Consider the following 13,870-nt stretch of genomic DNA (forward strand, 5'->3'; position numbering starts at 1 on the left):
TCTGTCTGTCTGTCTGTCTGTCTGTCTGTCTGTCTTTTTCTCTCTCCATTTCTCTTTCTCGCTCTTTCTCCCCTTCTCCCTCTCTTCTGGAAACTCCATACTGTCCAGCCAGTGAGCCACTAGGCCAGATCAATACTCACAGGGACAGGGCCAAACGATTCTCAAGTGGTGGGTCGCGGGTGTCTGAGTAAAAAAATGACAATACTCCAGTCTGAACTTMAACTTCTAAACGACTACAACCAAGTAGAAAGTAGTAAAAATTATGAAATAATTTTTCTTCAATCCCCGTATTTTCAATATAGAGCTTTTAGCCAGCGCTTTTAGAGCTTATTAACATTCTTCATCAAGAATATGGGCAAAATTGAATTATTTGAAATTATTTCCATAGTTGCTACAGTTACTATCAATATAGCATAAAAAATTGTTTTTAAGATGGCATTTTGGCTTCCTTTTTTCCCACAATACATTTACATTTAAGTCATTTAGCAGACGCTCTTATCCAGAGCGCATACAAAATGCATACATTTTATTACATTTTTACATACTGAGACAAGGATATCCCTACCGGCCAAGAGCAGACTTACCGACTTACAGTAGAGTGCATACATTTTATAACATTTATTTTATTTWRAAAAAAWTATTATTATTATTATTTTTTTAAATATTTYTTTTACATACTGAGACAAGGATATCCCTACCGGCCAAACCCTCCCTACCGGCCAAACCCTCCCTAACCCGGATGATGCTATGCCAATTGTGCGTCGCCCCACGGATCTCCCGGTTGCGGCCGGCTGCGACAGAGCCTGGGCGCGAACCCAGCCCAGCCTGGGCGCGAACCCAGAGACTCTGGTGGCGCAGCTAGCACTGCGATGCAGTGCCCTAGACCACTGCGCCACCCGGGAGACCAATGCGAATATTGGGTGGCGACTGAGAATCTGCTTTAATTTGGGACACGACAAAACTAGTTGACAATCACTGCACTACAGTAATGAGCACAACTGGAAGTAATGATCCCCAACCACAACTCCGTTTATGCTTCCTTCTCTGTTAATTATTATCCTAACATGTGAGGGGGTTGTCCACTCTTTGGTGTCTAGCCCGGATTACYGTAAAAAGTACTTTGTGACTCTGCTACTGCAAAAATACTTTATTTACATGTGATTGATTGATACCTGGGGTGACAGGTAGCCTAGTGGTTAGAGCTTTGGACTAGTAACTGGAAGGCTGCTAGATTGAATCCCCGAGCTGACAAGGTAAAAAAATCTGTCATTCTGCCCCTGAACAAGGCAGTTAACCCACTGTTCCTAGGCCGTCCTTGAAAATAAGTATTTGTTCTTAACTGACTTGCCTAGTTAAWTAAAAAATTAAATACAGTGTAGGTGTCTGCTTGGTCAGAATGCTGTCTGCGCTATCTATCACTCCCTATCCTGTTCATTCTCTACCTCATTGTCTGTGTGTGTTGTGAATCAGTACTTTATACAGACCTGTTTATAGGCTCTGAGAGGCATGGGCATGCCAGTGATGGGCTGCTGTATGTCTCCGAAAGTGTTTGGCCAGTCGTGTGCTGGCGGGAGAGAGAGAATTGTGTTGGGGAAAGGTCACATTATTAACACTGGATGGGCTGGGATGGAGTGGTGATGAAAGGATGTGAGGGGGGGGTAATAAATCAGAGAGTGGTTGTAATGGTGCGGGATGGATGTATGCAGTAGGATGGGGGGAATTTATTCTGATGTAACACAGCATCTGTAGTGAGACTGACTGTGTGTATCTCTTTCTCTATCTCCCTCCCTCCAGTCATCCTGAGTCCGTTTGGTCTGAACGGGACTCTGACGGGTCAGTCGTTCAAGCTGTCAGACCCTCCCACCCAGAAACTGATTGAGGAGTGGAACCAGTTCTATCCCATCAGCCCCAGCTCTAAAGACAAGGACAAGCACGGCTCGCCATCGGAGGACAAGATGGAGGACATGGACTGGGAGGACGACTCCCTGGCCGCTGTGGAGGTCCTTGTCGGTAAGACACTCCTACACAGAACAGTCTCCCCTAAAAGTCTGCTATATGGCAGGGAAGAAATGATGGGGGTTCAATTCCCTCAGGGATCACATACTAAAAATGTATTCAGATTTGATGACCCAGGTAGCTAACCGGGAGTGTATGTCTGTCTCTCGGTCCAGGTGGTGTGAGGATGGTGTACCCAGCCTGCCTGGTGCTGGTGCCCCAGTCTGACATCCCGGCTGTGGCCCCCCAGGGGTCCTCCCACTGCACCACCGTCTACTCGGGTGGTCACCAAGTGCCTGCATCCCAACGAGACCCCGCCATCTCGTCGGTCACCCTGACGCCCCCCACATCACCCGAGGAGGCCCAGACAGGTACAATAAGCAAGTATTTACGAACCTATGGATGTTTATTTAAATTACAGTCTGTATAGTATAGATTATGTAAATACGATTTACCAAATCAATTAGACAATATTAAAATGTGTCTGGAGAGTTGGTGTGACACCTGTATGTTCCCCTTACAGTGAGGGAAAAAAGTATTTGATCCCCTGCTGATTTTGTACGTTTGCCCACTGACAAAGAAATGATCAGTCTATAATTTTAATGGTAGGTTTATTTGAACAGTGAGAGACAGAATAACAACAAAAAAATCCAGAAAAACGCATGTAAAAAATKTTGTAAATTTATTTGCATTTTAATGAGGGAAATAAGTATTTGACCTCCTCTCAATCAGAAAGATTTCTGGCTTCCAGGTGTCTTTTATACAGGTAACGAGCTGAGATTAAGAGCAAACTCTTAACTTCTCTGGGATATGTGGACGGTGCGTCCCACCTAACCAACAGCCAGTGAAATTGCAGGGCGCCAAATTCAAAACAACAGAAATCTCATAATTAAAATTCCTCAAACATACAAGTATTATACACAATTTTAAAGATAAACTTCTCGTTAATCCAGCCAAAGTGTCTGATTTAAAAAAGGATTTACGGCGAAAGCACACCTTGCGATTATGTTAGCTCAGTACATAGCCACAGAAAAACACAGCCATTTTTCCAGCCAAAGAGAGGAGTAACAAAAAGCAGAAATAGAGTTAAAATTAATCACTAACCTTTTGTTTCTGCATCAGATGACACTCATAGGACTTCATTTTACACAATACATGTATGTTTTGTTCGGTAAAATTCATATTTATATCCAAAAATCTGAGTTTAGGCGGGACGCTACTGTCTCACTTGGCCAAAAGCCAGAGAAAATGCAGCGCGCCAAATTCAAATAAAATACTATAAAAATCWAACTTTCATTAAATCACACATGAAAGATACCAAATTAAAGCTACACTGGTTGTGAATCCAGCCAAAGTGTCAGAATTCAAATAGTCTTTTCGGCGAAAGCAAACGATGCACCATTGTAAACAAAGAGAGATAAGCATATTTCAACCCTGCAGGCGCGACACAAAACGCAGAAATAAAAATATAATTCATGCCTTACCTTTGACGAGCTTCTGTTGTTGGCACTCAAATATGTCCCATAAACATCACAAATTATCCTTTTGTTCGATTAATTTCGTCGATATATATCCAAAATGTACATTTATTTGGCGCGTTTGATCCAGAAAAACACCGGTTCCAACTCGTGAAACATGACTAAGAAAATATCTCAAAAGTTACCTGTAAACTTTGCCAAAACATTTCAAACTACTTTTGTAATACAACTTTAGGTATTTTTTAACGTAAATAATCGATAAAATTGATGACGGGATGATCTGTGTTCAATACAGGATTAAAACAATCTGTAGCATGCTTTCTGGTCATGCGCCTCTATCTAACAGGATGCTTCAAGTGACCCTGATTCAAAATGGCCGTACTTCTTCATTACACAAAGGAAAAACCCTCAACTAATTTCTAAAGACTGTTGACATCCAGTGTAAGCGGTAGGAACTGCAAGAAGGTCAATTAGAAATCTGTATTCCCAATGAAAAACCATTGAAAAGAGAGTGACCCCAAAAAAAGAAATCTGAACGGTTTGTCCTCGGGGTTTCACCTGCTAAATAAGTTCTGTTATACTCACAGACATGATTCAAACAGTTTTAGAAACTTCAGAGTGTTTTCTATCCAAATCTACTAACAATATGCATATCTTATCTTCTGGGGATGAGTAGCTGGCAGTTGAATTTGGGTATGCTTTTCATACAAACTTGAAAATGCTGCCCCCTATCATAGAGAAGTTAAAGGGAGTGCTCCTAATCTCAGCTTGTTACCTGTATAAAAGACACCTGTCCACAGAAGCAATCAATCAATCAGATTCCAAACTCTCCACCATGGCCAAGACCAAAGAGCTCTCCAAGGATGTCAGGGACAAGATTGTAGACCTACACAAGGCTGGAATGGGCTACAAGATCATCGCCAAGCAGCTTGGTGAGAAGGTGACAACAGTTGATGCGATTATTCGCAAATGGAAGAAACACAAAAGAACTGTCAATCTCCCTCGCCTGGGGCTCCATGCAAGATCTCACCTCGTGGAGTTGCAATGATCACGAGAACGGTGAGGAATCAGCCCAGAACTACACGGGAGGATCTTGTCAATGATCTCAAGGCAGCTGGGACCATAGTCACCAAGAAAACAATTGGTAACAACTATGCCGTGAAGGACTGAAATCCTGCAGCGCCCGCAAGGTCCCCCTGCTCAAGAAAGCACATATACATGCCCGTCTGAAGTTTGCCAATGAACATCTGAATGATTCAGAGGACAACTGGGTGAAAGTGTTGTGGTCAGATGAGACCAAAATGGAGCTCTTTGTCATCAACTCAACTCGCCATGTTTGGAGGAGGAGGAATGCTGCCTATGACCCCAAGAACACCATCCCCACCATCAAACATGGAGGTGGAAACATTATGCTTTGTTTTTCTGCTAAGGGGACAAGACAACTTCACCGCATCAAAGGGACGATGGACGGGGCCATGTACCGTCAAATCTTGGGTGAGAACCTCCTTTCCTCAGCCAGGGCATTGAAAATGGGTCGTGGATGGGTATTCCAGCATGACAATGACCCAAAACACACGGCCAAGGCAACAAAGGAGTGGCTCAAGAAGAAGCACATTAAGGTCCTGGAGTGGCCTACCCAGTCTCCAGACCTTAATCCCATAGAAAATCTGTGGAGGGAGCTGAAGGTTCGAGTTGCCAAACGTCAGCCTCGAAACCTTATTGACTTGGAGAAGATCTGCAAAGAGGAGGGGGACAAAATCCCTCCTGAGATGTGTGCAAACCTGGTGGCCAACTACAAGAAACGTCTGACCTCTGTGATTGCCAACAAGGGTTTTGCCACCAAGTACTAAGTCATGTTTTGCAGAGGGGGTCAAATACTTATTTCCCTCATTAAAATGMTAATACATAAATWAAAAAAATTGACATGCGTTTTTCTGGATTTTTTTGTTGTTATTCTGTCTCTCACTGTTCAAATAAACCTACCATTAAAATTATAGACTGATCATTTCTTTGTCAGTGGGCAAACGTACAAAATCAGCAGGGGATCAAATACTTTTTTCCCTCACTGTATATAGTGTATAGTGAACGAGAGGGTTCTTGTCAAAGCTGGTTATTGTAGGACAATATATATTGTCACTTGTGGTTCGGTGAGACGATTCAGAACCTTTATCTTCCCACCTCCTCCCTCTCCCAGTGGACTCCCAGTCGGCTCAGAAGTGGGTGAAGATGTCGTCGGCTGTGGACGGCTTCAGTGTGGACAGCACCAGTCACCACGAGGGGAAGATCCCTCGCAGGCTAGCCAGCCAGGTGGTGGAGAGGGTCTGGCAGGAGTGCAATATCAACAGAGCTCAGAACAAGTACGTCTGTCTCATACACACTCTCAACAAAGTCCTAGAACAAGTACAATTGCTACCGAGGGCGCACGCAAACACATGCTCACACACACTGTCAACGAGCACAGGCTCACACACAGCTGACAGGAAAGCTATATCTACACCTCACACACATGCATTCACACACATACACGTTTACCGTATCATAGACACACTCAGCAGAGCCTAGAGCAGTGATCATCAACTAGATTCAGCCGCGGGCCAATTTTTTTCTTGAGCGGATGATCAGGGGGCCGAAACATAATTACAAATCATTTGTAGATTGCAAATTGACCTCAAGAAGCCCAAACATATATAATAAAACTAAAACTATAAACTAAAACATAATAATTTMAAACCTTGCTTACAATTGTATATGATCAAATATATCTCCCTATTATGCGGGTGTAAGGGGTGCGTACTGGTGGCAGAGAAGTCAGGCGCAGGAGAGCAAAAACTGTTACAACGGCACAGTTTAATAATAAAAATCACCGTAAACAGAACAATCAATACCATAGGTACAAAACCCGTCGCACACCAGAATAATGTGCACAAGCACTTACAAATAAACAATTACGGACAAGTACATGGGGGGAACAGAGGGTTAAATACACAACATGTAATGATGGAGTTGAAACCAGGTGTGTGGGAAGACAAGACAAAACAAATGGAAAATGAAAAATGGATCAATGATGGCTAGACGACCGGCRACGCCGACGTCGGACGCCGCCCGAACAAGGCGAGGAACCAACTTCGGCGGAAGTTGTGACAGCGGGGGAATACGTTGGAACATATTTCCAAAATGAAAATCATTTGGAGCTGATTTGCTGGTGTTTTTACAGTATTTTATGTCCAAAATAAAAATATTAAATATAATTATAATTTTTTTGCTCAGAAAACTGTGGGGCAAATTGGGCCCGTGGGCCATCAGTTAAGGAACCCTTTGTGAAGGAAAATGTTATGTTTGTGCTTTTCTAATAACCAATTAGACTGAGTTCATGCAAGTGACTGATTGATCATGCCTGGGAGGAATCCTCACTATCAGTATAAGCAATTTGGCAGTATGACCAGAATATTGTTTTGAGAACCGAAAGGGGTGTCTCAGTTTCAAGGTCTCAGCTTGGAGAGAAGAAGCCTTGTGAGGTGTTGGTCACATGCATGAACCAAACGTTAACGAGGAATTAATTATGAATAATGAATAAGCTAAATCATCCAAGTATAACTTGTCTGTGTAAGCAGTATATAAGAACTAACGGGACTGCCCCGGCAGAGCTCCCGACCGACGTGTACTATTGTGCATTAAGTTTGTTGGATCCTCTCCAGCTTCCTGATAATAAAGAATGATTCATTTAATATTGACTTCAGGTGTCCCTGGTGGTAATTTCCAGGACACCTGGCCTAGAGAATATATACAGTATCTACCTTAACACGTATACACTCAACATTTGCCAAATAGGTCTGTCAAATAACAGGCACACACCACTGACATGAAATAGTTAATAAACCCTTAATGTTAACACTTCGTTTACGAAATTAATATTTTACAGAAGTAGCCTATAATAACTAAGAAAAATAATGTGTTGTGTGTGTTTCTCTAGGCGTAAGTTCTCAGCGACAGCCAATGGGACCTGTGAGGAGGAGCTGATGGAGAAAGTAGGAACCTGGGACTTTGTAGAGTCAGCACAGAGGTCACACTGCAACTGCTCCAGGTGAACAATGCAGTTTGTTTGTTAGTATCTCTGGTTAGGGACCTGCGCCCTAAGCCTTCTGTAATGGGATATACTTTTAGTTTAAAAGTTTGCCTTTTAAGGGAAGTTGACWAATTTTCATTGAAATCTTACTCAACAAAACAGCGTTCAACACTTCAGTCTAAAATGTGAGATGCATTTTAATGTCAATACGTACATTACCAGTCTAAAATTTGGACACACCTACTCATTCCTGGGKTTTTCTTTATTTTTACTATTTTCTACATTGTAGAATAATAGTGAAGACAGCAAACTATGAAATAACACATTTGGAATCATGTAGAGAATGCCAAAATATTTGTAACACTTTTTAAACACTTTTTTGGTTACTACATGATTCCATATGTGTTAGTTCATAGTTGTGATGTCTTCACTATTATTCTACAATGTAGAAAATAGTAGAAATAAAGAAAAACCCTTGAGTGAGTAGCTGTGTCCAAACTTTTGATTGGTACTGTGTAACATTCATCTCTATTCCTCTGTTAAGTGACAACCCTGCCTGGGTTCAAGTGGCTGCTTGTATTTTATTTTGGTGGCTCAGACAGTGTATTCTCTTGGTGGGGCTAAAGCCGTTGTTCTTCACCAGAGACAGTGTCCCCCCCAAATGGCACCCTATTCCCTACATGGTGCACTACTTTGAACAGAGCCATGGTCCCTAGTCAAAAGTATTGCACTATGTAGGGAATAGGGTGTCATTTGGGACACAGATGCTGACACCCAGGGGCCAGTCTGACCTCTAGAAGGCCTGTTTAGGGAGATGTCTGCTCTAAAAAGGGAGAGAGTGTCTGTAGAGCCTAATGTTGACAAATTATCTGCTGCGTCTAGTTAATGTGTGGATGCGAGGCTGACTGTGGCCAGGCTGTTTCTGTTGGGGTTGGAACTCAGACAGTCTGACATTATCACAGCCCTGTGCCTGTKTGTGTGCGAGCATGTGTTCTCTCTGAAGGGAAAGGCTGCAGTCAGCATGTCCCACTGCTGTCTCCTGGCACAGACGTGCACACACACAGCCGCAAAAGCAAACGTCACGCTGCAGCTCGCACAGAAATAGATGCTTGACACTGCACTTTTATGCTGTCTCTCTGGGCGTTTGCTTTGTGTGTTTCTGCTTTAGGAGCACTTTCACAATAGATCGGGGGAGCGCCTTGCTCCGCACTGGTGGTGTTAGTGCAGGCAGGCCTTGTACAGGAGGTGAGGACAGAGCTGGGGGAAGTCTGTTATTACTGGTGGTGTTAGGGCAGGCAGGCTGTGTACAGAAGGTGAGGACAGAGCTGGGGGAAGTCTGTTATTACTGGTGGTGTTAGGGCAGGCAGGCTGTGTACAGGAGGTGAGGACAGAGCTGGGGGAAGTCTGTTATTACTGGTGGTGTTAGGGCCGGCTGTGTACAGGAGGTGAGGACAGAGCTGGGGGAAGTCTGTTATTATTGGTGGTGTTAGGGCAGGCAGACAGTGTACAGGAGGTGAGGACAGAGCTGGAGGAAGTATGTTATTTGGTTGGAGGGAACCCAGCATATGGGAGGTAACATTGAAAAGGGAGTCCCCATGTGTGCGGCACAATGGTGTGTGTTTGTGTAAAGCCTGTTTTAGCATGAGAAGCACTATTGAGGACTCAACTAGGTGGGACTTCCTATGGGTTAAGGAAAAATCACAAAGTCCAGGTCATCAGGAGGGATCAGCCAATTAATTATACTCATGAGCAAACATTCCATAACTGCAGATGGCAGGAAATTGCYAACCTTAGCTTCATACCTGKTCAAACAACACACTCCAGATGGCACTATGCACCCCTTCAGTTTGTTTACCAACTCAGAAGTAGTAGAAGAAGAACATTGACTACTTCAAAATGGAGGTAGCCTCAATGGCGCTGCCCATGCTCGCAAAGACGCCATAATGAGACAGATACAAAGATGAGTCATCTATCTAAGTCTATGGTGTTTACCCACTCCATGTGTTGTTTTTGCTGCGACTTGCCTACTCTCTGCCTGCCGACAGTTAAGCAGTTCCATTCTTATCCTTACAGGTAGTGGGAAGGATAATAGATCCCTCCCTCCCACCATAAAAGAAGGAGAGCTTAGCTTAGCCGTCAACATGCTGGCTGCTTCACGACAACAAGAGCTGCCTGCAGTTACCATGCTGACATACCAACGGCCAAATAACAACACCCATCCCCAGCTGACCTGACCCTGAGTAGACCCCGTCTCCCCCCCCCCCCCCCCCCCCCCCCACCCCCACTGGTCAGTATCAGAGTCTGGCTTTGGACTTGTTGCTCCTCGGTCCCCTTATAGTGAAATGAGAGGTGAACAACACTGGTTCTAACTTAGTGGCTGGCTCTCCCCTGGCCTAGCCTGGGGAAAGTGTGTGTGTGTGTGTGTGTCTGTGTCTGTGTCTGTGTGTGTGTGTGTGTGTCGTAGGGGCCGTGAGGGCCAGGGACCACCACAACACGTTCCAGGCCATTTAAACCCAACAAGAAACAGGCCTCCCTACCACCTGGGTCATGTTCAGAAGGGTTTCACTTCGTTTTCTCCCCAATGAACTCAGCGATGGGGGAATGCTCTATTCTAGATGAAATGCATGGTTTTGGTTAGGGAATAATAGAGTGCAGAATAATAACATCAGTTTAAGATGTTTGTAAGAGTAGCATCAGCATGACATGAGAAGTTTATTAGATTTGAGAGGGACTCATTTGTTCACTTAATTGATTCCGTGCTTTTCAATTGCTACTTGGCTCCCACAGATTCAGCTTTATTCAATTTGTTGTTGGTTATTGATTGCCCTAGATTAGTGTTCCTGCTCAACGCTAGTTATTGAGCTAATGAATGTTCACGAATGCTAACAAATTATATTATTGTTAGTTTATTTATGTCTTGCATGCTTCCTCTTCCTCTGTGTCCTCCCAGGCATAAGTCTTTGAAGCAGCGAGGTGGCAGCATCCCTGGCCAGCCCCAGTCAGCAGGCCAGCCCACCCACACCCAGCCACCCACCAAGCACAAGGCTGGGAGCGACAAGCCCGAGAAGGGTGACAAGCAGACCAAGAGGCCGCAGACGCCCTTCCACCACCGCAGTACCGCCTGCGACGATGTTACCAAGGAGACGGAGGTGGCGGCGGGCCAGCGGCTAGCCATGAGGGCCCAGCAAGCGGGGGGTGGTTTCTCCGGCCTCCGCCCCTCTGACAGTGTCACCAAGCCCCCCCAGCTGCATGGCGGAGGGGTGGGTAGCGGTGGCTCTTCCTCAGAGATGACTGGTTCCCCCCAGCCCCCTCCCCTCAGCCCCCACCCCTGTGAGCGCGACAGAGGAGAGGAGACGGGTGACGGCTCTTTAAAGAACCCCTCCACCCCCCACAGCCAACACTTCTACCAGTCACCCCCGGAGCCCTGCCTGGCGGAACAGAAGGGTGGCGTCGGGGACCACCGTGGACTGGATGGCCTGGCCCAGCACTTCCACCACCCCCACACGGCCTACCCACCCGAGCCCCTGGAGCCCACTGTGTACGTAGGCTCTGCAGTCAACCTGGAGGAGGACGGCTCCCCAGCGCCATGGAGGTTCTTCAACCTGCCCAGGAGGAAAGAGGCCGCAATACCCACGCCAACGCTGCCTKGGGACAAGCTGAGGGACAGGGAGAGAGACGAGGCCTCGGGAGGACAGGAGGTGGTTTCTGTCACAGAGTGAGTGTATCTCCCATTCATTCATTCATTCACCATTCATCCTTATCTCCCCATTGAACAGCTACTATTGCCCATAGAGGGTGTTAGTTGCCCCTCACTGGTCAGGCAGCCAACCCTGACTCCCACTACCCATCCACTACCCAATCCTCCCTTCTGGTACACAGACAGACAGGCCCCTTTTTAAGGACTTCCAACATTCTACAAAATACGTGTTTTGAAAGAGCACAACCAGGCCTCTCCCCCCTCCCTCCCTTCCCCCTCGCCGCCCGTGCCTCAGAATGTTCTGAATGTTTGGTGGCACTGAGCGCATACGGCACGTTACTCACTCGCTATGTGCCCTTTTGACATCATACATCACTAATGTGCATGGCCAGCACTGCAGCACAGACTGGAGAGAGCTTATTGTACCCCCTCAATACACACACAGGGCCCCTCTATTACAACTCCCCCTTCTTCCTTCCTCGCCACCCTGAACATGTGAAGGACAGTGGCATCCTCAAAGCCTTGATGTCAGAGCAGAGGTGTCGCTTCAGAGAGAGAGGGAGAGAGAGAGAGAGAGAAGTGGACTCGAGGGAGCAGAGCGAGAGAGAGAGAGAGAGAGAAGTTGACTAGAGAGCAGAGCGAGAGAGAGAAGTGGACTCGAGGGAGCAGAGCGAGAGGGATGCAGGAGAGAGAGATGGAGAGAGAGGGATGGAGAGAGAGAGATGGAGAGAGAGGGTGAGCTGGACTAAGGGATAGAGGGAGGATGGGCCGGAGAGCAGGCAGGTAGGGTCGAGCAGTGGTGGTCTTGGGAAGTATCTGAGGGGTTATGCATTTCAGGGATGGCTGCTGGACAGTGCTATGAACAGGGCTAAGGACAGCAGGGCTAATCTGGTGAGGAGAAAGGGAGGGAAGGGATGGAAGGAGAGAGAGAGAGGGAGTAATCCTGGCGGCATGGACATAGCTTTGAATGGATGCTAATCTCTGGCTTGGGTCACTGCGCACTGTTCTCTCACATCACAGCCGAGCTGGAGAGAGGGAGGAGGGAGCGAGAGAGAGGACCTACATGAGCTGGCTCACTCCCCATTGGTCACTCCCCCCCCCCCCCCCGGCAGGGCCCACTCTCTGGTAACATCTGAACAACCACAACATCAACAACTAGAACACAGACACACGAAACACAATGATTCACAGATTATATTGAAAAAGAGACAGGCATTGCTTTACCTCCCCACATGAATGTTGATGGATTACTATTGATAGACTGCACTCTGTGGCCTTGCCTGACCTAATAAATTGCCCCCTGTCCCTGTCCACACCCAGACTGATGGCCACTTCCAAGCGGCCTCTGAAGGTGTCCGAGGAGCGCGTGCAGATGTACCTCCAGCGGAGGAACCAGTACCTGGCCGCCGCCATTACCGACGACGATGACCACGAGCCTGAGGTGGATCCGTACGCCTTCGAGGACGGGGACGTCAAGTTTTCCTTCTCCGACAAGAAGGACAAGACAGGCGGCGAGCGCCAGCCCGGGAAGAAACACAAGGTAGGGCTAAAGTTACAACGCCATCAACTGGGGCGGCTGAGGCAAATCCTTTCCTCCCATCGCTGTTGCTGCTGCTGCCAACATGCCACTGTTTGTGACCGCCTTTAGTCTCAGGCAGCAGGAAGGGTTGGGTTAAGGGTCACAAGATAAGCGATCCTGAATTGTAAATGTCTCGCTAGCTGGACTCCGCTTTTTCCCACCCAAATCTACTGCGCAGGAAACCAGCTCCAACTCACATTATCCCAGCAGAGGGATGCCAAAATAATTTGATGCCTCTCAAATTTCCTCCCTCTCATTTAGTTTAGTTTGTGTCTTCTCTATCTGCCCCCTCTCTCACTCTGATTCTCCTCCCCTGCCATGTGGGCTCAGGATGTTTTCTTAATATTGTCTCTCTCTGTTTTCAAACCTAGACCACCTGTTAGCTGTGGAAACGCCCCCAGCACTAGAGAGAGAGCGGGGGGGAGTGTTTGGGTGTGGGAATGGGAATAGGAGAGGGCTGCCTGGCAGTGGCAGCCTCCCTTTCCTGCCTGTCACCCTGTCTGCTTGTCTGTGAGGCATGGAGGAGGGGGAGGGAGGCACTGTGCTGGCTGGTGCTTAAACAGGCCAAATCAACCTGGCTTACTGAAGCGTGCACGTTTAAAATAGCTTTTTTGTATTTTGTTTTATTTCACAAGGGCTGCTGAGCTTTTTTTTTCTCCCTCAAGTTAGTGTCTGTGTGTGTGTGTGCGTGCGTGTGTGTGTGTGGTACTGTCTGTGTGTGTGTGTGTACTGTCTGGTGTGTGTGGTGTGTGTGTGTGTGTGTGTGTGTGTGTGTGTGTGTGTGTGTGTGTGTGTGTGTGTGTGTGTGTGTGTGTGTGTGTGTGTGTGTGTGTGTGTGTGTGTGTGTGTGTGTGTGTGTGTGTGTGTGTGTGTGTGTGTGGGTACTGTACTGTGTGTGTGTGTGTGGTACTGTACTGTGTGTGTGTGGTACTGTACTGTGTGTGTGTGTGTGGTACTGTACTGTGTGTGTGTGTGTGTGTGTGTGTGTGTGTGTGTGTGTGGCACTGTACTGTGTGTGTGTGGTACTGTACTGTGTGTGTGTGTGTGTGTGTGTGTGT

At 46.6% G+C, this 13,870-nt stretch overlaps 1 protein-coding gene across 2 annotated transcripts in view; it reads left to right on the forward strand.

Annotated features, from left to right (window-relative positions):
* The window catches only part of med13a (mediator complex subunit 13a), a 106,389-nt gene that overhangs the window by 68,851 nt on the left and 23,668 nt on the right, over positions 1-13,870 (forward strand). The window contains exons 5-10 of one of the 2 annotated variants that reach the window (XM_024012339.1): positions 1,795-2,010; positions 2,172-2,366; positions 5,668-5,830; positions 7,444-7,554; positions 10,487-11,251; positions 12,554-12,773. In XM_024012339.1, the coding sequence (XP_023868107.1) occupies positions 1,795-2,010; positions 2,172-2,366; positions 5,668-5,830; positions 7,444-7,554; positions 10,487-11,251; positions 12,554-12,773 (1,670 nt within the window). The remainder of the gene's footprint in view (positions 1-1,794; positions 2,011-2,171; positions 2,367-5,667; positions 5,831-7,443; positions 7,555-10,486; positions 11,252-12,553; positions 12,774-13,870) is intronic. The other variant, XM_070449402.1, reaches the window with a different exon arrangement.

The sequence above is a fragment of the Salvelinus sp. IW2-2015 genome, linkage group LG20 (genome assembly GCF_002910315.2).
Source record: "Salvelinus sp. IW2-2015 linkage group LG20, ASM291031v2, whole genome shotgun sequence".
NCBI classification, from domain to species: Eukaryota; Metazoa; Chordata; class Actinopteri; order Salmoniformes; family Salmonidae; genus Salvelinus; species Salvelinus sp. IW2-2015.